The sequence below is a fragment of the Hemiscyllium ocellatum genome, chromosome 7 (genome assembly GCF_020745735.1).
Source record: "Hemiscyllium ocellatum isolate sHemOce1 chromosome 7, sHemOce1.pat.X.cur, whole genome shotgun sequence".
Classification (NCBI taxonomy): domain Eukaryota; kingdom Metazoa; phylum Chordata; class Chondrichthyes; order Orectolobiformes; family Hemiscylliidae; genus Hemiscyllium; species Hemiscyllium ocellatum.
In genome coordinates this window covers 8,064,692-8,091,491 of record NC_083407.1, presented here as the reverse complement: position 1 = coordinate 8,091,491, position 26,800 = coordinate 8,064,692, and the positions used below count along the sequence as shown (strand labels likewise).

At 45.9% G+C, this 26,800-nt stretch overlaps 1 protein-coding gene across 1 annotated transcript in view; it reads right to left on the bottom strand.

The window, feature by feature from the left end:
* The window catches only part of dnpep (aspartyl aminopeptidase), a 59,071-nt gene that overhangs the window by 25,112 nt on the left and 7,159 nt on the right, over positions 1 to 26,800 (bottom strand). Inside the window, exons 2-7 of the mRNA XM_060827792.1 lie at positions 19,453 to 19,541; positions 13,064 to 13,177; positions 8,289 to 8,414; positions 7,661 to 7,785; positions 4,638 to 4,722; positions 2,080 to 2,187 (exon numbers count right to left, since the gene is read on the bottom strand). Coding sequence (XP_060683775.1) covers positions 2,080 to 2,187; positions 4,638 to 4,722; positions 7,661 to 7,785; positions 8,289 to 8,414; positions 13,064 to 13,177; positions 19,453 to 19,541 — 647 coding nt within the window. The remainder of the gene's footprint in view (positions 1 to 2,079; positions 2,188 to 4,637; positions 4,723 to 7,660; positions 7,786 to 8,288; positions 8,415 to 13,063; positions 13,178 to 19,452; positions 19,542 to 26,800) is intronic.

Here is a 26,800-nt window from a genome sequence, read left to right as displayed (position 1 = left end):
TGGGGTGGGGGGGGGTAAGACCACCGTTTATTGCCCATCCTGAAATGCCATTGAGTAGGTGATAGTGAATGTAACTGAGGCCAATTCAAAGGTCAGTTCAGAGTCAGTTCATTGATGTGGAACTGGATGGTACAAAGATGGCTGATTTTCTTCCTTGAAGAATGTTAGTGAGTGAGATGGGTTGTTACGTCAATTGGCAGGAGAATCAACGTTTCGAGCACGAGCCCTTCTTCAGGAGCCTTCCTGAAGAAGGGCTCATGCCCGAAATGTCGATTCTCCTGCTCCTTGGATGCTGCCTGACCTGCTGCGCTTTTCCAGCAACACATTTTTCAGCTCTGATCTCCAGCATCTGCAGTCCTCACTTTCTCCTGTTACGTCAATTGACTACTTTACTGGTTGTCATTACCGATGCTGGCTTTGTGTCTTACATTTATTTAGTTAATTGATTTTTTTAAAAAAATTCATTAATGGACCATGAGCATTGTTGGAAATGCTGCATTTATCCCCATTTTACAAAGGGCAGCTCACACTGCTGTAACTCTGCACTCACAGACACTGAAGCCTCTGGAGATGACTGTGTGCAAGTAGCTGATACCTTTACAACATCAGAACAGCGACTACACTTTAAAAGCACATCACTGACTATAAAATATGCCTTTGCCTTTAAAAGTGGCCTAGTGACAGTGTCACTGGTTTAGTGATCCAGAGGTAAAAACACGGACCGCAGATGCTGGAAACCAGATTCTAGATTAGAGTGGTGCTGGAAAAGCACAGCAGTTCAGGCAGCATCCGAGGAGCAGGAAAATCAACGTTTTGGACAAAAGCCTTTCATCAGGATGAAGGGCTTTTGCCCGAAACATTGATTTTCCTGCTCCTCGGATGCTGCCTGAACTGCTGTACTTTTCCAGCACCACTCTAATCTAGAATCTAGTAACCCAGAGGCCCAGGCTCATGTTCTGGGGACAAAGGTTCAAATCCCATCATGGCAGCAGGTGGAATTGAAATGCAACTCATCATCCTGGAACTGAAGTCCAGTCTCAGTGATGGTGACCATGGAACTATAATCACTTGTTGCTAAGACTCAGCTGGAACATGAATGTCTTCAATGGTCTGGCCTACACGTGACTCCAGACTCACAGCAATGCAGGTGACTCGGAACTGCCCACTGACCAACATTCACTCAAAGCTGTGCAGCTGCTGGGAAACATGGGTCAGTGGGTCAAGGGAACAGTTTCTGCTTTCAGAAGCCACTGTCGCATATGGATCTCTGAGTCCACACTGCAGTCAAAACAAAACTACATCAAGTCTTTCCTAAGAAACAGCACAGTAATCCTCTTAGAGTCATAGAGCGGTACATCACGGCAAAACACCCTTTGATCCAACTTGTCCATGCCAACGAGATATTGTAAATTACTCTAGTCCCATTTGCCAGCACTTGGCCCATATCCCTCCAAACCCTTCCTATTCATATACCCATCCAGATGCTTTTTAAATGTTGTAATTGTACCAGCCTCCACCACTTCCTCTGGCAGCTCATTCCATACACGCACCACCCTCTGTGTGAAAAAGTTGCCTCTTAGGTCCCTTTTATATCTTTCCCCTCTCACCCTAAGCCTATGCCCTCTAGTCCTCGATTCTCCCACCCTGGCAAGGAAACCGTGGTTATCCACCTTATCCATGCCCGTCATGATTATATAAACCTCTGTAGGGTCACCCCTCAGCCTCTGATGCTCCAGAGAAAACAGCCCCAGCCTGTTCAGCCTCTCCCTATAGCTCAAACTCTCCAATCCTCTCCTGTACCCTTTCAAGTTTAACAACATCCTTCCTAGTTAGTTCACTTAGTTCAAGGGCAATGCTAATCATACCGGTGTGATCCACATCCAAAGCAACAATAAAAAACGCCTTGGGAAGGTTTTGAAAGGCAATATATGAACACAAGTCACTCCCTCTTTATGTGTTTGTGTTGTGAATTGCACCATTCCACACTCCCACTTACCATCCGATCATCACCAATTCATCATTCCAACTCTGGTCGACAATGATCATGCTGTCTGAACCTTTTCACAGAAACAGACTTACCCCAGGCTGAGTGTCGGCCAGACATAGCTCAAAGTCGATGATTTTGTCCACATTGACTCCCAATTGAGCACAGAGCAGGTTCAGCAGGACAGAGTGGTGTTTCTCGGACTGTGGATGAAAGCAAATCAACAAAAACACTGTGTCACACAGTGCAGGAGAAGGCTGCTCGGCCCATCGTGCCTCTACTGGCTCCTTTATCCAGAACCAACTTTTTAACTATTCCCCAGATCCCTGCACATTGTTTTTATCCCAACTATTAATGGTAATGTCCTAGGGAGTGTTGCTGAACAAAGGGACCTTGGAGTGCAGGTTCATAGCTCCTTGAAAGTAGAGTCGCAGGTAGATAGGATAGTGAAGAAGGTGTTTGATATGCTTTTCTTTATTGGTCAGAATATTGAGTATAAGAGTTGGGAGGTCATGTTGCAACTGTACAGAACACCGGTTAGGGCACTGTTGGAATATTGCGTGCAATTCTGGTCTCCTTCGTATCGAAACTTGAAAGGGTTCAGAAAAGATTTACAAGGACGTTGCCAGGGTTGGAGGATTTGAGCTACAGGTAGATGCTGAACAGGCTGGGGCTGTTTCCCCTGGAGCATCGGAGGCTGAGGGGTGACCTTATAGAGGTTTTCAAAATTATGAGGAGCATGGATAGGATAAATAGACAAAGTCTTTTCCCTGGGGTCGAGGAGTCCAGAAGTAGAGGGCATAGGTTTAGGGAGAGAGGGGAAAGATATAAAAGAACTCTACAGGGCAACTTTTTCACACAGAGGGTGGTACATGTATGGAATGAGCTGCCAGAGGATGTGGTGAAGGCTGGTACAATTACAACATTTAAAAAGCATTTGGATGGGTATATGAATATGAAGGGTTTGGAGGGATATGGGCCGGGTGCTAGCAGGTGGGACTAGATTGGGTTGGGATATCTGGTCGGCATGGGCGGGTTGGACAGAAGGATCTGTTTCCATGCTGTACATCTCTATGACTCTATAACCATCCAATGCCCCTCCTGAATGCCTTAATTGATTCTGCCTGCATCACAATTCCAGGCAGTACATCCGAGACTGTAACTACAACTTGTGAAAAAACTTTTTCGCACATCTTCATTGCTTCAATTGCACATCACTTAAAATCTATGCCCTCTTGTCTCGTTCCTCCTACAAACAGAGAACATTTTACTGTGTCCAGCCTGCTCATGATTTCTGTTTTATTCACTAGTGGGCGTGGGTGCTGCTGGCCTGGCCAGTGTTTACTGCTGGGCCCTAAATGCCCCTTGGGAAGGTGGTGGTGAGCTGCCTTCTTGAACAGGGGAGGTGACGGCCTGTATTACTGCTGGACGGTTACTCCAGAGACTGAGGTAATGTCCTGGGGACCTGGGTTAGAATCCTGCCATGGCAGATAGCGGAATTTGAAATCAATTTTAAAAATTGGGAATTAAGAGTCTAATGATGACCAGGAATCCACTGTCAATTGTTGGAAAAACCCAACTGGTTCATGAATGTCCGTTAGGGATGAAAACTGCCATCCTTACCCAGGAGAGGCCTATATGTGCCTCTAGACCCACACCAATATGGCTGACTCTTAACTGCCCAGTGGGATGGGTAACAAATGCTGGCCCAGCCAGCGATGCCCCCATCCCTTAGATGAATAATAAATAATAGTGCTGTAGGCTGTCCACATATCCAATTGGCTTTCCTCCAAGCAGGGCAAGTCAATTTGAGAGTCCACGTACACCAATTGGTGTCTCAACCCCATGTCCAACCAATGCTGGTTTCAGCCGTCACTGACCCTGATGGTCCCAGGGATCCACGCAGAGGGAACATAGGGCAGATGGAGAGATGATGAATTATTTCAAAAGGGCACTTGAAGGAATCAAACTTACAAGGATACAGAGTTACAGCAAGCAATGGAACTGGATTCTGCACAGTATAAGCATGGACTGGATGGGCTGAATGGTCACTTTCACAACTGCACGTTTCTATGACTCACCGTTGTACTCTTCAAAAAGCTTATTTTTAAACGTCCAGCACTCCCCTCCGTCACTGATGCTCAGAACAGTAATGGGTATTATCAACAAGATGCACTGCAGAATTTCACAGAGGCATCTCGGACAGCACCTTCCAAATTCACAACCACTTCCATCTAGAAGGACAAGGACACCATGGGAACCCCACCCCTGCAGGTTCCCCTCCAAGCCACTCACCATCCTGACTTGCAAATATATCGCCGTTCCTTCAGTGTCGCTGGGTCAGAATCCTGGAAGCCCCTCCCTAAGGGCATTATGGGTCTACCCACAGCAGATGGACTGCAGCAGTTCAAGAAGGCAGCTCACCCCCACCTTCTCAAGGGGCAATTAGGGATGGGCAATAAATGCTGGCTCAGGCAGGGCAACCACTTCCCATCAATAAATAATCATATCTAAGCACTGATTCTTTATTCTGTGCTATACAGCGTGACAGTTGTAGACATCCACCACTGAATAATAAACCTATCCATCTCACAATACGAATTACACAGACCCACTTGTTACTTTTGAAACAATAACGGGTAGGGTCACTTACCATTTGAGAGGCATCACAGGCATTTCCAGTAGATTTCGCTCCCAGTTCTAGCTGCTCCTTTACAGCTGTAGCTATGATTGGAACCCTTTGAAGGAAATGCACAGTTAACATGCAGCTGATTTGGGGGCACGGAATCTCAGTGGTTAGCCCTGCTGCCTCACAGCGCCAGGGACCCCGGTTCGATTCCAGCCTCGGGTGACTGTCTGTGTGGAGTTTGCACATTCTCCCCGTGTCTGCGTGGGTTTCCTCCGGGTGCTCCGGTTTCCTCCCACAATCCAACGATGTGCAGGTTAGCTGAATTGGCCACGCTAAATTGCCCATGATGTGTAGGCTAGGTGCATTAGTCAGGGGCAAATATAGGGTAGGGGAATGGGTCTGGGTGGGTTACTCTTCAGAGGGTCGGTGTGGACTTATTGGGCCGAAGGGCTTGTTTCCACACTGTAGGGATTCTGTAATTGTATGATTTCAGAAATACTCTAAATCACAGAAACCTGCTGACGACCAACTGTGACTAAATGCATTCTTGGAGGTTTTGCCATATAACGTTTCCCCATTCTCCAGCCATTAGTTGGTCACACACCCACACTTACGTTCTACTCCCTATATAACTGGAAAGCAAAAAGGCTCATTAACCAACTGGAAATTATCACTGTCTGCTGGCGTTTTATTTCCCCCATTTTCAATACTTTGACATGAGGCAAAGGGAAATGTTGAAAAAGACTTTTTAAAAGATTGATCAGGTTTTGCTGTGCCCTGTGATTTTTCTCCAGGGTGGCACACAACCAGTGTCTTGGAGACTGACTGGCCACCCTATTACAGACTTCGGGTGAAATTGGCAGGCATAGAGATCTGCTAAATGCTCACAGGAGGAACATGGAGGCTACATACTCCTTGGAAAGTAAGTGTCCAGACAAGAGGAACAGGGGGACCTATAGGAAGGTTACAGATACACAAATCCTCACAAGTAATGATGCAGATTAATAATCCCACTAAAACACAAACTAAGGTTCACGTTAACAGGGATAGAATTGAAGGGCAGAAGGTTGTGTGGATCTGGATGTAGGTTTGCTCACTGAGCTGGAAGGTTCATTTTCAGACATTTCACCACCATACTAGGTAACTTCTTCAGTGGGCCTCTGAATGAGGCTTCATCCAGAGACTCACTGAAGATGTTAGCCAGTATGGTGATGAAATGTCTGAAAACGAACCTTTGAGCTCAGTGAGCAAACCTACATCCAGAACCTCAATTTGAGCTACAAATCTCCTCAAAACTCACTAGTTGTGTGGATCTCACATCCAAATTTGGATTATGGTGAACCGTTGTGGTCTTCACACTATAAAAACGATATGCAGCACTTGAGAAAGTGCAAAAAAGATTTGGAAGAATTATAGTTGAACTGATTGGCTAGCTCTATCAGAAAGTAGACAAGCAGGAGGCTGGAAGAACACAGCAATCCTAGCAGCATCAGGAGATGGAGAAGTCAACGTTTCAGTTATAACCCTTCTCCAGTCCTGTAGAAAGGTTATACCTAAAACACTGACTTCGCCACCTCCTGATACTGCCTGCCTTGCTGTGTCCCTCTCCCTCCTGATACTGCCTGCCTTGCTGTGTCCCTCTCCCTCCTGATACTGCCTGCCTTGCTGTGTCCCTCTCCCTCCTGATGCTGCCTGCCTTGCTGTGTTCCTCTCCCTCCTGATGCTGCCTGCCTTGCTGTGTCCCTCTACCTCCTGATGCTGCCTGCCTTGCTGTGTCCCTCTCCCTCCTGATGCTGCCTGCCTTGCTGTGTTCTTCCAGCCTCCTGATTGTCTACTTTGGATTGTAGCATCTGCAGTTTTTTTTGCCTCTAGCTCTATCAGAAAAGCAAAGGTTGGACAGTCTGAGGCTCTCTCTCTAGAAAAGTGAAAGAGTAGAGGTCTTTAAAGTTATTAAAGGGCTTGATACAGTGGATGTGGGGAAAGTGGTCCTGCTTAAATAGAAGTTCAAAAATATAAAGATAGATGATCACTAAGTACAATAAATTACTTAGTTAAAAATCTCACAACATCAGGTTAGAGTCCAACAGGTTTACTTGGAAGCTCTAGCTATCGGAGCGCTGCTCCTTCATCAGGTAGTTGTGCAGGAGGACCATGAGACACAGAATTTATAGCAAACGATCACAGCATCATGCAACTAAAATGATATAATGAACAGCACACATGTGCACTCACGCTCTCTCTCTCATACAGGTGCACACACATATAAGTCCAAGGGGTGAATTTGTAATTGCTGAATTATATTTGCAGATACATTCAATTTTGCTCAAAAATGCACAATCTGCAGGCAGTTAATCCAGATAATATTTTGTAAATTCCACTTTGGAAATGGAACCAGTCTGACTCAAGATTGGTATACAGACAGACTGTAACCTCACACCTTTAATGCATTGCCTGAGCTGAGATGTCACCTTTTGTTATAAAACCTTAAGTTATCTTGAGAATGTGACTTAAAAGTTGTTCTGGGATTTACATATTAACGAACCAAAACCTGCATCCCATTCTAAAGATGAAAGACTTAACAACAATCTAGGTTTGTTCAATATATCGTTTCAGTTGCATGACACTGCAATCTTTTGCTATAAATTCTGTGCCTTATGATCCTGCTCCACAGCTGCCTGATGAAGGAGCAGCGCTCCGAAAGCTAGTGCTTCCAAATAAACCTGCTGGACTATAGCCTGGTGTTGTGAGATTTTTAACTTTGTCCACCCTAGTCCAACACCAGCTCCTCCTCCATATCATAATGTACTCAATTAGTGGTGAGAATGTGGAACACACTACTGGATGATGTAGAGCTGAGATGAGGAGTGTTGATATTTTTTTCTTATCTTTTTTTTGTGTGTGTGCAGGTCTGAGACACAGTAAGAGACATGAGGAGTGTTGATACTGTTCAAAGGAAAGTGAGGGATAGGATATGATAACTGGATGATTAAATGTCAGGGGCTGGGGAGGTGTCAGCCATTACCAAGCCTGCTGACCATGCTGCTTACAGGTGGCTCTCCTTGTTGGGTCCAAAGTTGTCATTAATCTCTCTCTGCAGGTGGATGGCCAGGTGAGGAATACGAAGGACTGGGTCAGCCACATTGATCAGGCGATGCTCCATTTTGTCTCCATTCTAGAAGCAGAAGAGAGGCAGAGAGGTCTAAAGCAACTCAAAATTGGCCTGTCAAATCCACACCAAGCTGACTTGCAACTGTGTGCACAGAAGAGACTGCAGTAGCAACAACTTGCAATTGCACAGCACAGAAATCCCTGAGGCACTTCACAAGTGGGTGTCCTCTTTACGGCATACGGATACAGGAGGACAGGTGACCAAAGCCTGAGTCAGAGAGGTAGGTCTCAAAGTGAGTCAGAAAGGAGAGGAGGTTTGGAGGTTGGAGAAGGAAGTACAGAGTTCAGGCCTCAGCATCCGACAGCCTAGTCACAAGTGATGGAAATTGGAATGCACAAGGGGCTAAAGCTTGAAGCACTCAGGAATCCTGAAGGGCCATAGGACCAGTGGGGGTGACAGAGATGAGGTGGGGGTGGTGGGTGGGGGGGGGGCGTGCAAGGTTATGGCTGCTTAAGGAAACAAATGCGATAATTCAAATTTGAGATGTTTACGGACTAGCAACCTACCTTTAGCACGACCCTGCCGGCTACGGTGAGGTCCCGGTCAAACCAAGTATTCCAGATTCCGCCACCGTAACACTCCACTCCGACTTGGAGGTAACCCACCTGCGTTTTCTTCGACCTGACTTTCACCTGGCAACAGAAAGATATTCAAACAAATTCAATACCAGCTCATATTGGTAAGACCCAGGTGTAGAAATAGGCCACTCTGCCCATCGATTTCGCTGCTCGTTGGATGCTGCCTGAACTGCTCAGCTCTTCCAGCACCACTGATCCAGAATCCCATCGAGTCTGCTCTGCCATTCGATGAGTGATCAGGTAATCCTCAACTCCACTTTCCTGCCTTTTCGCCACAATCCTCAATTTCCTTACTGAAATGTCTATCGTGGCTTACTCAATGACCCACCCTCGAGAACCCTCTGCAATAAAAAAAATTCCACAGATTAACTACCTTCTGACAGAAAAATAATTCCTCATCACGGTCCTCACAGTACAATCCCTTACTCTGAGATGATGTCCTCTGGTTCTATATTTTCCAATAGGGGGAAACAACTTGTCCATTTCTATCCTGTCAACTCACCTTAGACTCTTGTATGTTTCAGTAAGGTCTCCTGTCATTCTTCGGCATTCCATTAACCTTTCCTGATAAGACAATCCCTCCATACCCGGAATGTACCGAGTGAACCCTCCCTGGATTGCCTCAAGCTAATCACGAGGAGTATGAAGCAGTTCCAAACCTGCCCAGCAGGGCCATAATGGAAACAAAGTGACACCAAAGTCAAGAACAGACTGAACAAATCCAGGACTGTTCCTGGGGGATATTGGAGTCAACAGATAGTGATCAGTGTACAGCAGGTACAACCTTGCCAACAATCAGTTGGGGATGGTTTTTGTTGGTCCAGCGCTGGATGAGTGGATAGGCAGCCTGATAACCTAACAGTGGGAGAGACCAGATGGATGCTGGCAGAGAGCTGACTTTAGCAGGAAGTGGGCACTGCAGATGCTGGAGATTAGTGTCAAGCTTAGAGTGGTGCTGGAAAAGCACAGCAGGTCAGGCAGCATCCGAGGGGCAGGAGAGTTGACGTTTCGACAGGAGCCCTTCATCAGGAACCTGATAGTTCATTCCCGATGAAGAGCTTTTGCCAGAAATGTCGATTTCCCTGCTCCTCGGATGCTGCCCGACCTGCTGCGCTTTTCCAGCACCACTCTAATCTTGACTTTAGCTGGAAGTGCTGAGTGGATGATCCATCACAGCCTCCTCCAGAGGTTCCCAGCATCACAGATACCAGTCTTCAGACAGTTTGATTCACTCCATGTGATGTCAAGATACTTTTGGGGTATATTGCAAAGGCTGTGGACCCCGACAACATTTCGGCAACAGTACTGAAGACTTGTGTTCCAGAACTCGCTGCTCCCTTAGCCAAGCTATTCCAGTACAGTTACAACACTGGCATCTACCTGACAATGTAGTAAATCCAGGTACATCCTGCAACCAAAAAGCAGGACAAATCCAACTCAGCCAATTATCGCCCCATTAGTTGTTCATCAATAAAGTGATGGAAGGGGTCAGTAACAGGGCTATCAAGCAGCACCTGCTCAGCAATAACCTGCTCAGTGATGCCCAGTTTGGGTTCCCCCAGGGCCACTCAGCTCCTGACCCCTTTACAGCCTTGGGTCAAACATGGACAAAAGAGCTGAATTCCAGAGGGGAGGGGAGAGGGACAGCCCTTGACATCAAGGCTGCATTCAACCGAGTGTGGCATCAAGGAACCCTGGCAAAACTGGAATCAGTGGGCATCAGAGAGCAAACTCTTCGCTGGTTAGAGTCATACCTGGCACGTAAGAAGATGGTTGTGGGTGTTGGAGGTCAGTCATCTCAGCTAAAGGACATTCGTTGCAAGAGTTCCTCAGGGGAGAGCCCTCGACCCAACTCCCTTAAGCTGCTTCATCAATGGCCCTCCCTCCATGATAAAATCAGAAATGGGATGTTTGCCGATGACTGTGTAGGGTTCAGCACCATTTGAGACTCCTCAGATACCGAAGCAGCCTCTGCTGATATCACAAGATCTGGGCTGACGAGTGGCAACTAATGTTCACACCACTAAAATGACAGGCAATGATCATCACCAATAAATATCACCCCTTGGCATTCACTGTCATTACCCCATCATCAACATCCCGGGGGCTTACCATTAACCAGAAACTCAACTGGACTCCCTACACAAACACAGCGGCTCCAAGAGTAGGTCAGAGACCACAAACACCATGACAAGTAACTCACCTGCTGATTTCCCAAAACTTGTCCTCCATCTACAAAGTACAGGTCAGGAATGTGATGGAATACTTCCCACTTGTACTTAGTTCACTCAAGCAGCATTCACAAAAACCTCACGCGGTATCTTAAGCCTTACCACAGTTGCCCCGGGTGCAGCTCCACCAACACTCAAGAAGTTTGACATCTTTCAGGGGCCCAGGGAAAAAAACAGCCCGTTTTGATTGGCACCACATCCACAAGAAACCATTTATTCCAGCACCGACGCTCAGTAGCAGCAGTGTGTACTATCTACAAGATGCACTGCAGAAATTCAGCAAAGATCCTCAGACAATATCTTCCAAACCCGTGATCTCTGCGTCTAGGAAAATGGCAGCAGAATCATGGGAACACCATTATCTTCAAGTCCCCCTCACCTTCCTGACTTGGAAATATATTGCCGTTCCTTCAGTGTCACTGGGTCAGAATCCTAGAATCCCTCCCTAAGGGCATTGTGGACTGCAGCAGTTCAAGAAGGCAGCTCACCAATACCTTCCCAAGGGGCAAGTGGTAATGGGTAATAAATGTTGGCTCAACTAGAGATGTCACATCCCAGGAGTGTTTTTAAAAAAGCCGAAAATTGTCAGTCTACATTCAAAAAACAGGCGCAGTGCCTTCGGGCAATGTCACAATGGGTCACCTATAAACAGGAGGCCACCAGAGGCCACACACAGGAGCAGTTAGAGATGCCATTGCAAATGTTTCTCTGTTTATCATTAGAGAGATAAGAATGAACCAATGCAAGTTGTCATTGTTACATCTGAATCCTTTCTTCCCGGGCCATCGGCTGGGGGTGTTTCAGTGGAATGACTGGGGGCAGTTATCGAATGCTGGGGTTAGTTCACTCAGGCAGCACTCACGTTGTATCTTAAGCCTCATCACACCTGCCCTGGGTACACTCAACCCAAGCTCGGGTGGTAACAAGTTAGGAAAGGTATGTCACTCTCATCACTGACATCCTCACCTGGGGAAGCCTATCTACAGCTGAAAATGTGTTGCTGGTTAAAGCACAGCAGGTCAGGCAGCATCTCAGGAATAGGGAATTCGACGTTTCGAGCATAAGCCCTTCATCAGGATGAAGGGCTTATGCTCGAAACGTCGAATTCCCTATTCCTGAGATGCTGCCTGACCTGCTGTGCTTTAACCAGCAACACATTTTCAGCTGCGATCTCCAGCATCTGCAGACCTCATTTTTTACTCGAAGCCTATCTACACAAAGTAAGAGAAAAGAGAATGCAGCAAGAGGAAATCAAGTGGGCTTGGGTGGGAGACAGCAGCATAAAGAAAGAGGAATGGAAATTGAAAATTAGTTTTCTAAACTGGGTAAGTACTGAAAATAACCACTGCTTCCTAAAGTCCCAGTCCCTGATACAGCTATCCACACAAATTCTCCTTCCCACAGGCCTAACATTTATTTTGTACAAAATAATCACTTGACAGTACAGAACTTGAATATTGTCAAGAAGAAAGACATGTAAGCCCAAGGGTTTTGTCTTCCGTTCATCAGGACGAATGCAAGAAAGCCAAATTTCACAACAGGTTTGAAAACTCAGCTCATAACGTGTTCCGTTGCACTTGCACTTAACTAGAAGGCATGTCTACTCACACCCAGGGACCCAATCTCTGCAAACAGAAGGATTATATTCAAGCCTTTTGTGGATTACCTGGGAGCTTGGTAAACCTATAGTTCCACATTGTTTTCTCCATGGCCACACATTATTCAGGTTCAACCTGCCAACTAAATAATGTTCTGGATTAGTGGTGCTGGAAGAGCACAGCAGTTCAGGCAGCATCCGAAGTGCAGCAAGATCGACGTTTCGGGCAAAAGCCCTATTCCTGATGAAGGGCTTTTGTCCGAAACATCGATTTTACTGCTCGGATGCTGCCTGAACTGCTGTGCTCTTCCAGCACCACTGATCCAGAATCTGGCTTCCAGCATCTGCAGTCATTGTTTTTACCAACTAAATAACGTTATCATCTCTGGCAGTATAAAACATTGAGATTATTTGAAATTTGGCATTCTTGAGTTTTCCCTGGTGAGCGCAAGACAGGACGTGTCAGCAACATGTCTCCTTCCAGCAGTTTCTTTCCCATTCAAGGTTTGAGCCAATTCCTTTCTGTCCATAGTGGCGTGAAGTTGGTTTGTTTGGAGAGTGTTTGCCGATCTCAGAAGAACAACAGCTCTCCTCTGACAGAAGAACCCTGTATCCATTGCCCAGTTTTATCCCCTCCCTCAATTATCTCTCAGACCTATTCTGGGAAAAATTACCATGTAAGTAATGTTGTTTTGTTACAGTGCCTATTCAAACCAATCACTCCCCCTCCAATACCAACAGTACTCACAGGGCAGGGTGAATTTTATTTGCTTTTTGTTTCATGTGTTGGATACAGCAGAAAACCCCTCCCTGGGATTTTCTTGCCTGCCCGACGTACGTTACCAGAACCATGTTGGGTGATATTCCGCACTTACCCGTAGGCAGGGGCTGTCTGTATGAGCTCCAATCATGCTAAAGCCATTCCCTGGTTTGTACTTGGCTCCCACCGCAAAGGCAATTATTGTGGAGTAGTTCCTCGTCAGGTAATACTGAATAAAGCAAAGCAGAACGACATGGAGTTTAGTCAGTAATCTGTGCAGTGTGCCCAGCAGCTTTATTTTGAGTTTTCAACCAAATTTAATGGACTCAGAATTCTTGGATGGAGTAACTGGAGGGATAAGAACAATGAACAAAGTACAATACAGCTCAGGAACAGGCCCTTTGGCCCTCGAACTTATTTGCCCTTCCATACTAAAACTGTCTTCCCTTACAGGATCCATATCCCTCTATTCCCTTCCTATTCATGTGTTCCTCCAGTTGTTCCTGAATGCTGCTGTTGTGTCTGCTTCCACTACCTCCTCTAGCAGTGTGTTCCACGCACTCACCACCCTTTGTGTGAAAAAACGTGCCTCGCACATCTCTTTTAAAAATCCCCCCTTGCACCTTGAACCTGTGTCACCTAGAAATTGACCCCTACACCCTGGGAAAAAGCCTCATTCTTTTCACTCTATGGAATGGATAAGGGTAGTGCAATTAAAAATGTATATAAAAACCTTCATAAGATATTTAACAACAATGCCAAAGCCCATGGGGTGAAAGAGAAACTAGCAGCATGAATGAAAAACTGGCAAAAGGACAGAAAGCAGGGAATTGTGGTGAATGCTTGCATCGGATGGAGGGAAGTATACAGTGGAGATATCCAACACAAGGTTTTGGGCTGCTGTTCTTTTCTAAGTATCTTTGTCACCGGGATACAGTCATCATTTGGAAGTTTGTAGATGGTATGAAAATGGAGATGTGTTGCTCGGTGACAAAGATGGATTTCACACAGACAGGCTGGTGACATGGGCAGAAGTGTGACAGATCAAAGAAGTGAGAAGTTACATTCCGGCAAGGAGAATGAACAGTGCCAATGTCAACTAAACGATGCAAGTTTAGAAGACGGATGGGCACAATGATAGCTGTGGGCATGACTGCTGAAAGGCGTTTTTTTTAAACAAAAACACATAAGGTCTTGGGCTTTATTTATAAATGCATAGGGTAAAAACACAAGGCTCTTTTGTTAAACCTTTAGAAAATAGTACTTAGGCTTCAGCTGGAATTTTGTGCCCAATACTGGACCATATTTTAATACCAAGGATGAAGAAGTTAAAAATCACACGACACCAGGTTATAGTCCAACAGGTTTAATTGGAAGCACTAGCTTTCAGAGCGCTGCTCCTTCATCAGGTGGTTCATCAGGATCAGCGCTCCGAAAGCTAGTGCTTCCAATTAAACCTGTTGGACTATAACCTGGTGTTGTGTGATTTTTAACTTTGTACACCCCAGTCCAACACCGGCATCTCCAAAGGATGATGAACTACAGTTAGAGAGAGAGAGAAACTGGAGAAGCTGAGATTATTTTCCTTAAAGCAGAGGGGTTTTCAAAATATTTAATAAAAGTAAAAAACTCACAAATGGTTTGGTAAACTAAATAAGGAAAAACCGAGCCCAGAGGTGGAAGAAGGGTCAATAATCAAAGGACACAGATTTAAGATGATTGGCAAAATAACCAGAAGTGACATCAAATGACAGAATGGCACAGCACAGCATTCCGGCAACAAAGAGACAAGTTGCTGGAAAAGCTCAGCAGGCCTGGCAGCATCCGTGAAGACAAATCGAAGTTGACGTTTCGGGTCCAGTGACCCCTCCTCACAAACGTTAGCTTTGATTTCTCTTCACGGATGTTGCCAGACCTGCTGAGCTTTTCCAGCAACTTCCGTTTTACAGCATCCACAGTTCTTTCGGTGTTTAGGCCAGTTGGTGTGTCACAGATTTGTGCATTAGTTCTTTAAAATACCACAAAACAGGTGCAGAAAATAGTCCAGAATGTTCATGGAGTGCTGGCTTTCATATCTAAAGGGCTGGGTATATAAGGATACAGATGTTTGTGCTGCAGTTATACAAAACCCAAGTTAGGCCCCACTTAGACTACTGTGAGCAAATCTCGGCACCTCACCTCAGTAAGGACGTTTAGGCCCGGGAGGAAGATAACACAGGATCACAAGAATGATAACTGGACATCCGGGGGTTAAATCACGAGGAGAGACTAGGCAAATCAGACTTTATTATCGAGAATTTAGAAGATTAAGGGATGATTTAATCAAGGCCATCAGGATATTAACAGGGAAGGACAGGGTACATAAAGATAAACTATTTCCACAGGTTGAAGATTCTAGACCCAGAGGTCAGACTATTCTGGGGAGATGTTAGAAAGCACTTTTACACAGAAAGGGCAGTGGAGATTTGAAACTCTTTTCCACAAAATGGTGTTGAATGCTAATTCAATTATTAAACTTAAATCTATGAGAGACATGTTTTTACTAAACGAGGGTATCAAGGGATATGGGCCCAAGGCAGGCATATGAAGTTAATCCACAGATCAGCCACAATTTTACTGACTGGCACAGCAACTCGAGGGGCTGAATGGCCTTCTCCTGTTCCTATGAATTCATACAGTGACTGCACTGTCCCTCTGAATAAACAGTTCACTCAGTGGCACTCCCCCATTTTCTCCCCATAACCCCACACGTTCTTCCATTTCAGATAATAATTTAATCCTCTCTTGAATAGCACAATAGAGAATCTGTCTCCTCCACACCCTTAGGGCATTGCATTCCAGACTCTCACTACTCGCTGTGTGATTTTGAACACCTCGATCAAATCTCCTCTCAGCCTACTCCAAGGAGCATAGTTCCAATTGTCCAATCTGTCCATGTAACTGATGCTCCCCATCCCAGTAATCATATTCATCTTTTTATATCATCTCATTGCCTTCCTAAACTGTTGCTTCCTGAATCAACACAATAGTTGTGTTTCATTCAAGTTTAACATAACTTCCTTGCTCCTGCACTCTATGCCCTTTTATAAAGTTTATGAACCACTCTCCCATCTATAATGGTTTACGCACATATACACCCAGATTGCTGTGCTCCTACACCCCGTTTGGAATTGTGATCTTTATTTAATATGGCCTTTTCTACTGGAACGAACCACTTCCACAGACTCAACATTAAATGTCATCGACCACCATCTGCCCAGTCAACCAACCCACGTCTTTTTGAAATTCTACATTACTGTCCTCACAAATTCAAGTTTTGTGTTGACTGCAAACTTTGAAAATGTGCCTCATACATCAAGATCCAGATGATTCACATTCTTAAGGTTCCAGCAATGACCCCTAGAGAACTGCAGTCCAAAAAAAAATCCCGTTAATCTCAGAATCCATTTGGTGTCAATGTTGCTCCTGTCTCTGTTATGCAATGAACTCTAACTTTCCTCCAGTCTTGTACATCACCTTAGCAGCATCAACCTTGTCAACACCCTGTCACATCATCACCTTGGGCAGACAATGACCTGGCAGTATTATCACTGCACTGTCAAACCAGAGACCCAGGTAATGTTGTGGGGAACGGGTTTGAATCCTGCCATGGCAGATGGTGAAGTTTGACAGAAAGAATTCTGGAATTAAGAATCTGATTATGACCACAAAACTATTGTCAATTGTTAAGAAATCCCATCTGGTTCACCAATGCCCTTAAGGGAAGGAAACTGCCATCCTTACCTGGTCTGGCCTACATGTGACTCCACACCCACAGCAATGTGGCTGACTCTTAACTGCCCTCTGGGCAATTAGGGATGGGCAATAAATGCTGTCCCAGCCAGTGATGCCCTCATCCCAGGAATGAATAAAAATCTCACACAAGTTGTAGCAGCAGGTATAATACAGTGATGAGGAGGAATTATTATCCCAAAGGTTCGTGAACCTGTGGAATTCATCACCCTAGAGTGTAGTGGATGCTGCGACACTGAATAAAATTAAAGAGGAGACAGACCGATTTTTAGCTGGCAATTAGTTAACAGGTTATGGAAAGCAGCCTGGAAAGTGGAGTTGAGGCTGAGTTGAGATCGGCTATGTCAATATTGAATCGTGAGGGGCTGAACCGCTTACTCCGGCTCCCAGTCCTTATGTCATAGAGTCACAGAGATGTACAGCACGGAAACAGACCCTTCAGTCCAACCCATCCATGCCGACCAGATATCCCAACCCAATCTAGTCCCACCTGCCAGCACCTGGCCCATATCCCTCCAAACCCTTCCTATTCATATACCCATCCAGATGCCTCTTAAATGTTGCAATTGTACCAGCCTCCACCACATCCTCTGACAGCTCATTCCATACACATACCACCGTCTGCGTAAAAAAGTTGCCCCTTGGGTCTCTTTTATATCTTTCCCCTCTCACCCTAAACCTACACCCTGTAAGTCTGGACTCCCCTACCGTTGGGAAGAGACTTGGTCTATTTATCCTATCCATGTCCCTCATGATTTTGTAAACCTCTATCAGGTCACCCCTCAGCCTCCGACGCTCCAGGGAAAACAGCCCCAGCCTCATCAGCCTCTCCCTGCAGCTCAGATCCTTCAACCCTGGCAACATCCTTGTAAATCTTTTCTGAACCCTTTCAAGTTCCAAAACATCTTTCCGATAGGAAGGAGACTAGAATTGCAAGCAATATTCCAACAGTGGCCTAACCAATGTCCTGGACAGCGGCAACATGACCTCCCAACTCCTATACTCTGACCAATTATGTTTTAAACCCAATTTGTCCTCACTAATCCATGTCTACTTTTCCTGAATGAATGGTCATGTCTGGAAGCTTCCCCTGTACCAAGATTAAATGGACTGGGCTGCAGCTACAGTTCCTTTGAAGAAGATTTTTGTTTTAAGCACAGCCAGTTGTTGTGATCGGGAGCGCACTGTTTGAAAGGGTGATGGAAGCATATTCAATAGTAACATTTGGAAGAAAATTGAATAAATATTTGGAGGGAAAGAATATGTAGGCAAACGGCAAAACCGTAGGGAAGAGGAACCAACTGGATTGCTTCAGTATAGAGCTTGCACAGTAATGACAGACCGATTGGCCTCCTGCTTTGTTTTATCATTCTTTGATTCTAAGGGAAAAGGCGGCCATTTGTTGGATGTAATTCATTCAGTCTGCAGATGCTAGGGAAGAGGAGATCCCAGTAATGATTAAACGTAATTTCACCTAATTCATGGAAAACGCTGGATGTTCTGAAAGCCAAAGGAGAACTAAGGGATGAGTGCAGATTTGTACCAAGCAGTCAATGCCAACACAGGGCTGCCTGCTGAAAAACAGCCACATGGGCAAGGCTGCACTCAGTTAGTCAAACTGGAGATCAGCCACAGGGTCCAGGGGGGACTGGGAGCGAAATGAAAAGCACTTTTGAATTAACACTTAGGTTCAAGCTGGGGGCGTGTGGTCAGGGAAGAAGATGGAAGCCCAGTATGAAAAAGTGAGGTCTGCAGATGCTGGAGATCAGAGCTGAAAATGTGTTGCTGGAAAAACACAGCAGGTCAGGCAGCATCCAAGGAGCAGGAGATTCGACGTTTCGGGCATGAGCCCTTCATCAGGAATGAGGAGAGTGTGCCAGGCAGGCTAAGATAAAAGGTAGGGAGGAGGGACTTGGGGGAGGGGCGTTGGAAATGCGATAGGTGGAAGGAGGTTAAGGTGAGGGTGATAGGCCGGAGTGGGGTGGGGGCGGAGAGGTCAGGAAGGAGATTGCAGGTTAGGAGGGCGGTGCTGAGTTCGAGGGTTGGGACTGAGACAAGGTGGGGGGAGGGGAAATGAGGAAACTGGAGAAATCTGAGTTCATCCCTTGTGGTTAGAGGGTTCCCAGGCGGAAGATGAGGCACGCTTCCTCCAGCCGTCGTGTTGTTATGTTCTGGCGATGGAGGAGTCCAAGGACCTGCATGTCCTTAGTGGAGTGAGAGGGGGAGTTGAAGTGTTGAGCCACGGGGTGGTTGGGTTGGTTGGTCCGGGCGTCCCAGAGGTGTTCTCTGAAATGTTCCGCACCTACTTAGCCCCTACCCTGACTCCAGCCTATCACCCTCACCTTAACCTCCTTCCACCTATTGCACTTCCAACACCCTTCCCCCAAGTCCCTCCTCCCTACCTTTTATCTTAGCCTGCTGGACACTTTCCTCATTCCTGAAGAAGGGCTCATGCCCGAAACGTCGAATCTCCTGCTCCTTGGATGCTGCCTGACCTGCTGCGCTTTTCCATCAACACATTTTCAGCTCTAAAGCCCAGTATGGACAGATTGGGCTGAAGGGTTTGTTTGATTTCTGTTTACTTCTATACAAGTACTGGAACTCTGAAAGCACACTGATCACCAGGCGGCAGGGTTATGTATTGCTTTGTTTTTAGTGGAAATTCCTGAGGGAGGGAGTTGCCCAGGCTGCACGCTCCCACCTGACACTCACCTTGTTGGAAGGTTTCAGGTCCCAGTGGTCGACCTCCTTTAGCTCCTGGAAGCCAGCTGAACAAAGTTGTCGCTTGCACTCTTCAACGACTGCAGGGAGAAAGCCATGAATTGATCATTCATCCAAATTCAACTTAATATGGAAAATCATCACCGACCGGGATACATTCTTGGTCATTCTGAGTAGCAGGTTCTCTGAGAACCCTGGTCTAGGAACACTGAAATATTAGAAACGAGAGCCACCATCTGGAACCATTCAGGGGTGATCAGCACTTGGGCCCCACTCCTTTTTATTCATTCTCAGGATGTAGGTGTTTCACTGGTGAGTATTACATAGCCCTAATTGTTGCTATCTTGAAACCTACATTACAAATGAGTGGCTTGCTTGGCCATTTCAGAGGGTATTTAAATGTTAACCATATTGCAGTAGGGTTTACATAGGCCAGACCAGGTAAGGATGACAGGTTTCCCTCCCCAAAGGGCAATAGTGGGTTTTTACAACAATGTTTGTGGGTGTGGTGCCAACCCACGTGATTGAGACCACATCCACAAACACCCACTCCCTCAACTACCGAGGCTCAGTGAACAATTTACAAAATGCATTTCAGAAAATCACCAAGGCACCTCAGAAGACGCCTTCCAAACCCACAACATTCACCATCCAGAAGGACAAGGCCAGCAGATACCTGGGAAACACCACTACCTGAAAGTTCCCCTCCAAGTCACACACCTTCTGATTTGGAGATATCACAGTATTAAAATCCTTGAGCTGTGGTCCTCATGATATTGTGGGTGTCCAGACACCACATGAAATTCAATAGCTTAAAAAGGCAGCACGCCACGTGGAATGAGCTAGTAATGTCCATACCATAGGAGTGAACACAAAATGTCAACAATGGTGACCATTACTCAAGTGGCTGGGCACCTCACCAGAACAAGGTCAGCACCTGTAAGGCAGGGCTGAAAATGGGAAGGGGGAGGGAACTAGGCTGAAAAAAAAATGTTGAATGGCCCAATAGACTCATCATATTATCCTTGTAGCTTTTAATCAGCTTCATCAAGGGGGAATAAATCTTTGGAGAGATTGCAGCAGTCTGGAAAACATTGTTGCACAATCTGATCTCGACGATCAACAGCTTCAAAACATTCTGTGGTGGATGAGTGATTTGAAAGGTACAGGCTCCAAAGTAGCAATCAGTCATAAAAGGGGAGCTCAATGAATGGCTTTTGAAGAAGCCTCTTAGCTTAAGTGGGATCTATGGCCCATTGAGCAGACTCCCAATGCGTTTCACTCCCCACCAGCTGGCTAGGATTTTATAGGACAAACGATGAACATGAAAAGCAGTGTTTTGGCAGCAGTTTTGACAGGGGATGGTGAAGGGGTACACAGCACTGCTGTCCTAACATTATCAACAAGTGGTTATGTGCAATTTCCATCACCGAGTCACACATTTTATAAAGACACTGCTTCAGATCAAACATTTTATTATGTCTATTTCCCACCACCCCACCCCACTGCAAGTTTCACATCAGACATTAGACTAAAGCTAATAAACAGGTACAAAAAAATAATGGTAGGATGTTGAATTTTACTTACAGCAGCTGGGATGCAGATGGTACAAGTTATAAAAATTTAGACTGATGGCCACATCACAGGGGGGACAGATTGACTTCTTACTATAGACCTTACACTGCAGACATGGGGAGAATGTGCAAACTCCACACAGACATCGCTCGAGGCTGGAATCGAACCTGGGTCTCTGGCACTGTGAGGTAGCAGTGCTAACCACTGAGCCACCGTGCTGACCTAGCTAAAAGAACACATTAAAAGCTAGTAATCCTGCAAGAAGTAACTCAACTCCTGGCTCCCCAAAGCCTGACCACACTTGTCCTCCAACCACACGGGATGAATGTAGATTTCTCCAGCTTCCTCATTTCCCCTCCCCCCACCTTATCTCAGTCCCAATCCCCGGATTCAGCACTGCCCTCTTGACCTGCAATCTTCTTCCCAACCTCTCCGCCCCCACCCCCTCTCCGGCCTATCACCCTCACCTCCTTCCACCTACTGTATTCCCAGAGCCCCTCCCCCAAATTCCCTCCCCCACCCTCTCCCTTCTGTGAAGGCGGCATATGGTGTACTGGGCTTTATTGGTAGAGGAATTGAGTTCCAGAGTCCTGAGGTCATGTTGCGGTTGTATAAGACTCTGGTGCGGCCTCATCTGGAGTATTGTGTGCAGTTTTGGTCGCCATACAAAAGGAAGGATGTGGAGGCATTGGAACGAGTGCAGAGGAGGTTTACCAGGATGTTGCCTGGTATGGTAGGAAGATCGTATGAGGAAAGGCTGAGGCATTTGGGGCTGTTCTCATTGGAGAAAAGAAGGTTTAGGGGAGATTTGATAGAGGTGTACAAGATGATTAGGGGTTTAGATAGGGTTGACAGTGAGAACCTTTTTCTGTTAATGGAGTCAGCTGTTACTAGGGGACACAGCTTTAAATTAAGGGGTGGTAGGTATAGGACAGATGTTAGGGGTAGATTCTTTACTCAGCGAGTCGTGAGTTCATGGAATGCCCTGCCAGTAGCAGTGGTGAACTCTCCCTCTTTATGGTCATTTAAGCGGGCATTGGATAAGCATATGGAGGTTATTGGGCTAGTGTAGGTTAGGTAGACTTTGGTCGGCGCAACATCGAAGGCTGAAGGGCCTGTACTGCGCTGTATTTTTCTGTGTTCTATGTTCTTCTATGTACCCTTTATCTCAGCCCACCTGGCACACCAGCCTCATTCCTGAAGAAGGGCTTATGCCCAAAACATCGATTCTCCTGCTCCTCGGACGCTGCCTGGCCTGCTGTGTTTTTCCAGCACCACACTTTTCACACTTACAACAGACAGTATAGAACATAGAAAAGTACAGCACAGAACAGGCCTTTGGCTCACGATGTTGTGCCGAGATTTTATCCTAATGTAAAATATAGTAACAACCTACACACCCCCTAACTCACTGCTATCCATGTGCATGTCCAGCAGTTGCTTAAATGTCCCTAATGACTCTGCTTCCACCACCACCGCTGGTAACGCATTCCATACATTCACAACTCTCTGCATAAAGAACCTATCTCTGATGTCTCCTTTATATCTTCCTCCTAATATCTTCAAACTATGACCTCTCGTACCAGTCAGTCCTGCCCTGGCTATTGACTCTATCTTTTCCTCTCATTATTTCGTACTCCTCGATCAGATTTCCTCTCTTCCTCCTTCTCTCCAGAGAGAAACCTCTGAGCTTTTTCAACCTTTCTTCAGTCCAGGCAGCATCCTGGTAAACCTTCTTTGCACCCTCTCCAAAGCCTCTGTATCTTTCCTATAGTAGGGCGACCAGAACTGGACACAATATTCCAAGTGTGATAAGTATGACGGAACTCCCGTCACTTGTCTAGATGAGTGCAGCTCCAATAACATTCGAGAGCTCGATTCCAGTCAGGACCAAAGCACCACCTGATTTATTCCACATCCACAAACATGCACTTCTTCCACCGACGCTCAGTAGCAGCAATGTGTACCATCTACAAGATGCATTCCATCAAGTGCTTCAGTCCATATCGTGTAAGTACACTCATAGTGCAGTTAGGGAGTTCCCGGACTTTGACTCAGCAATGGTGAAGGAACGACAATATAATTCCAATTCAGGATGGTGTGTGACTTGGAGGAAAATTTGTAGGTGTTAGTATTCCCATGTGTATGCAACCTTTATCCTTCCAGATGCAAATGGTCCTGTGTTCCGAAGGTGTTGTTTAAAAAGCCTTCACGAGTTGCTGCAATGCATCTTGTAGATGGTCCACACTGTGTATTGGTGGAGAATGAAGTGAACATTGAAGGTAGTGCAGAGAGTTGACAATGTGTTGCTGGTTAAAGCACAGCAGGTCAGGCAGCATCCAAGGAACAGGAAATTCGACGTTTCGGGCCAGAGCCCTTCATCAGGAATGAGAAGGGAGTGCAGCGAATGCCAATCAGGTGCCTTTGTCCTGGATGGTGCTGAGCTCCTTGAGTGTTGTTGGAGCTGCACCCATCAAGGCAAGTGGGGAGTATTCCATCACACTCCTGACTTGTGCCTTTTGAATGACTGACAGACCTTTGGGAGACAGGAAGTGAATTGGTCACTGCAGAACTCCCAGCCTCTAACGGACTTGTAGCTACTGTGTTTATAGGGTTAGCCCCAGCATTTCCTGGTCAATAATATGCCCCAGGATGTTAATAGTGGGGGCTTCAGAGGTAATAATCTCATTACATGTAAAGGGATGATTGAGGGAGGATTGTTTTCCACACAGCTGAAGCTGGCTGGGTTTAGGACACTATCGTGAGAAATGTCTGCAAAAATGTCTTTACTTTTTGCCATATGCTTGTTTGGGAAGGAGGGCTGGCAGGAACAGTGTAAGAATTATTGCTACAACTGCTCTGATCTTATTGAAGCTATCAGAATCAGACAGGCTGGAATTATACTTCCCAGCTAAATTCAGTACCACGGCCAGCAACAACCAAATCAAACAGACAAACAAGCAATGAGAATAGGCCACATGGCCCTTTGGGCCTGATCTGCCTTTCAATTAGATCAAGGTCATTCCAATCTGAAGGGACTTCCTGAAGAAGGGCTCATGCCCGAAACATCGATTCTCCTGCTCTTTGGATGTTGCCTGACCTGCTGCGCTTTGCCAGCAACACATTTTCAGTCCAATCTGAATCCCAACTCTATTATCCTGCATATCGCCAATAATCTTTCATCCCTTCGCTAGTCAGGAATCTGTCTCTGCCTGACAAGATATATAATGCATCCATTGCCTTTTATGGTAGGAAATCCCAAAGACTCAAAACCCCAACAGTAAAAAATGTTTCCTCTTTGCTTAAATGGATGATCGCTTATTTTTAAACCATGGCCCTGGTTCTAGATTCTCCCAGAAGAGGGAACTTCAACATCTACCCAGGAAATACCGCATTAATTCTGGTCTCTCTACTATCGGAGGATGTTGTGAAACTTGAAAGGATTCTGGGTAATTCAAGATGGAGGACAGGAAAAACGTTTGGCTGTAACAGCTGCTCCTTTTTTTTTGAATTATTTTAGGTCTTGGAGATGATTTCCTCGAATTGCAGGAGCAGCAATTACTGTTTTATATGCTGCTGCATTGTTTTGGAACTTTGGAGGAAAAAAAAGTCAAAACAACAGCAGTTTTAAAAGGGAGAGGAACAGACAAAGGCAGCACATGGTGAGACAGTTAGAGGCAATGAGGAATTTTCAAAAGCAAGGGGATGTGATGGATGGCAGTTATAGGAAGGGGAACAGTCACAGATTGTCACATAGATGGGTTAACTCCAGGCAAGGTAAGAGAGGTAAACAGGTAGTACAGGAGTCTTCTGTGGCTATTTCAAACAAGTATACTGTTTTGGAAAATGTAGGGGGTGTTGGATTCATTGGGGAATGTAGCACGAACAGCCACGTTTCTGGCAACGAGACTGGTTCTAATATAATACGGGGTACGTCAGGTTCCAAGTGATCGACTGTGTCAGGGGACTCTCTAGTCTGAGGTACAGATAGACGCTTCTGTGGCCAGCAGTGAAAAAGCAGAATGGTGTGTTGCTTCCATGGTGCCAGGATCAAGGATGTCTCAGAGAGGGTGCAGAATGTTCTCACAGGGGAGAGGGGCCAGCAAGAGGTCATTGTCCACATTGGAACCAACGACATAGGAAGGGAAAAGGTTGAGATTCTGAAGGGAGATTACAGAGAGTTAGGCAGAAATTTACAAAGGAGGTCCTTAAGAGTAGTAATATCTGGATTACTCCCGGTGCTATGAGGGCAGGAATAGGAGGATAGCGCAGATGAATGCATGGCTGAGGAGCTGGTGTATGGGAGAAGGATTCATATTTTTGGATCATTGGAATCTCCTTTGGGGTAGAAGTGACCTGTACAAGAAGGACGGATTGCACTTAAATTGGGAGGGGACTAATATACTGGCAGGGAGATTTGCTAAAGCTGCTCAGAAGGATGTAAATTAATAAGGTAGTGGGGTTGGACCCAGAGAGATAGTGAGGAAAGAGATCAATCTGAGACTGGTACAGTTGGGAAAAGGAGCGAATCAAACAGTCAGGGCAGGCAGGGACAAAACAGAGAACAAGGTAGGACTAATAAATTAAACTGCATTTATTTCAATGCAAGGGGCCTAACAGGGAAGGCAGAAGAACTCATGACATGATGAGGAACATGGGACTGGGATATCATAGCAATTGCAGAAACATGGCTCAGGGATGGGCAGGACTGGCAGCTTAATGTTCCAGGATACAAATGCTACAGGAAGGATAGAATGGAAGGCAGGGGAGGAGGGGAGTGGCGTTTTTGATAAGGGACAGCATTACAGCTGGACTGAGGGAGGATATTCCCAGAAATACATCCAAGGAAATTATTTGGGTGGAACTGAGAAATAAGAAAGGGATGATCACCTTATTGGGATTGTATTATAGATCCCCTAATAGTCAGAGGGAAATTGAGAAACATATTGTAAGGAGATTAGATCAAGATTAGATCCCCTACAGTGTAGAAACAGGCCATTCGGCCCAACATGTCCACACTGACCCTCCGAAGGATAACCCACCCAGACCCATTTCCCTCCAACTGATGCACCTAACACTAGGGACAATTTAGCATGGCCAATTCACCTGGCCTACGCATCTTTGGACAGTGGGAGTAAACCGGAGCACCCAGAGGAAACCCACGCAGACATGGGGAGAATGTGCAAACTCCACACAGACAGTTGCCCGAGGCTGGAATTGAACCTGGGACCCTAGTGCAGCAGTGCTAACCACTGAGCCACCGTGCCGCCGATCTTGGTTATCTGTAAGAATAATCGGGTGGTTATGGTAGGGGATTTTAACTTTCCAAACATAGACTGGGACTGCCATAGTGTTAAGGGTTCAGATGGAGAGGAATTTGTTAAGTGTGTACAAAAATCCAAATCAAGTTTGTGAGACATGATTTCCCATGCATGAAGCCATGTTGACTATCCCTAATCAGTCCTTGCCTTTCCAAATACATGTTATCCTGTCTCTCAGGATTCCCGCCAACAACTTGCCCACCACTGAGGTCAGGCTCACTGGTCTATAGTTCCCTGGCTTGTCTTTACCACCTTTCTTAGACAGTAGCACCACGTTAGCCAACCTCCAGTCTTCCGGCACCTCACCTGTGACTATCGATGATACAAATATCTCAGCAAGAGGCCCAGTAATCACTTCTCTAGCTTCCCACAGAGTTCTCGGGTACACCTGATCAGGTCCTGGGGATTTACCCACCTTTAACTGTTTCAAGACATCCAGCACT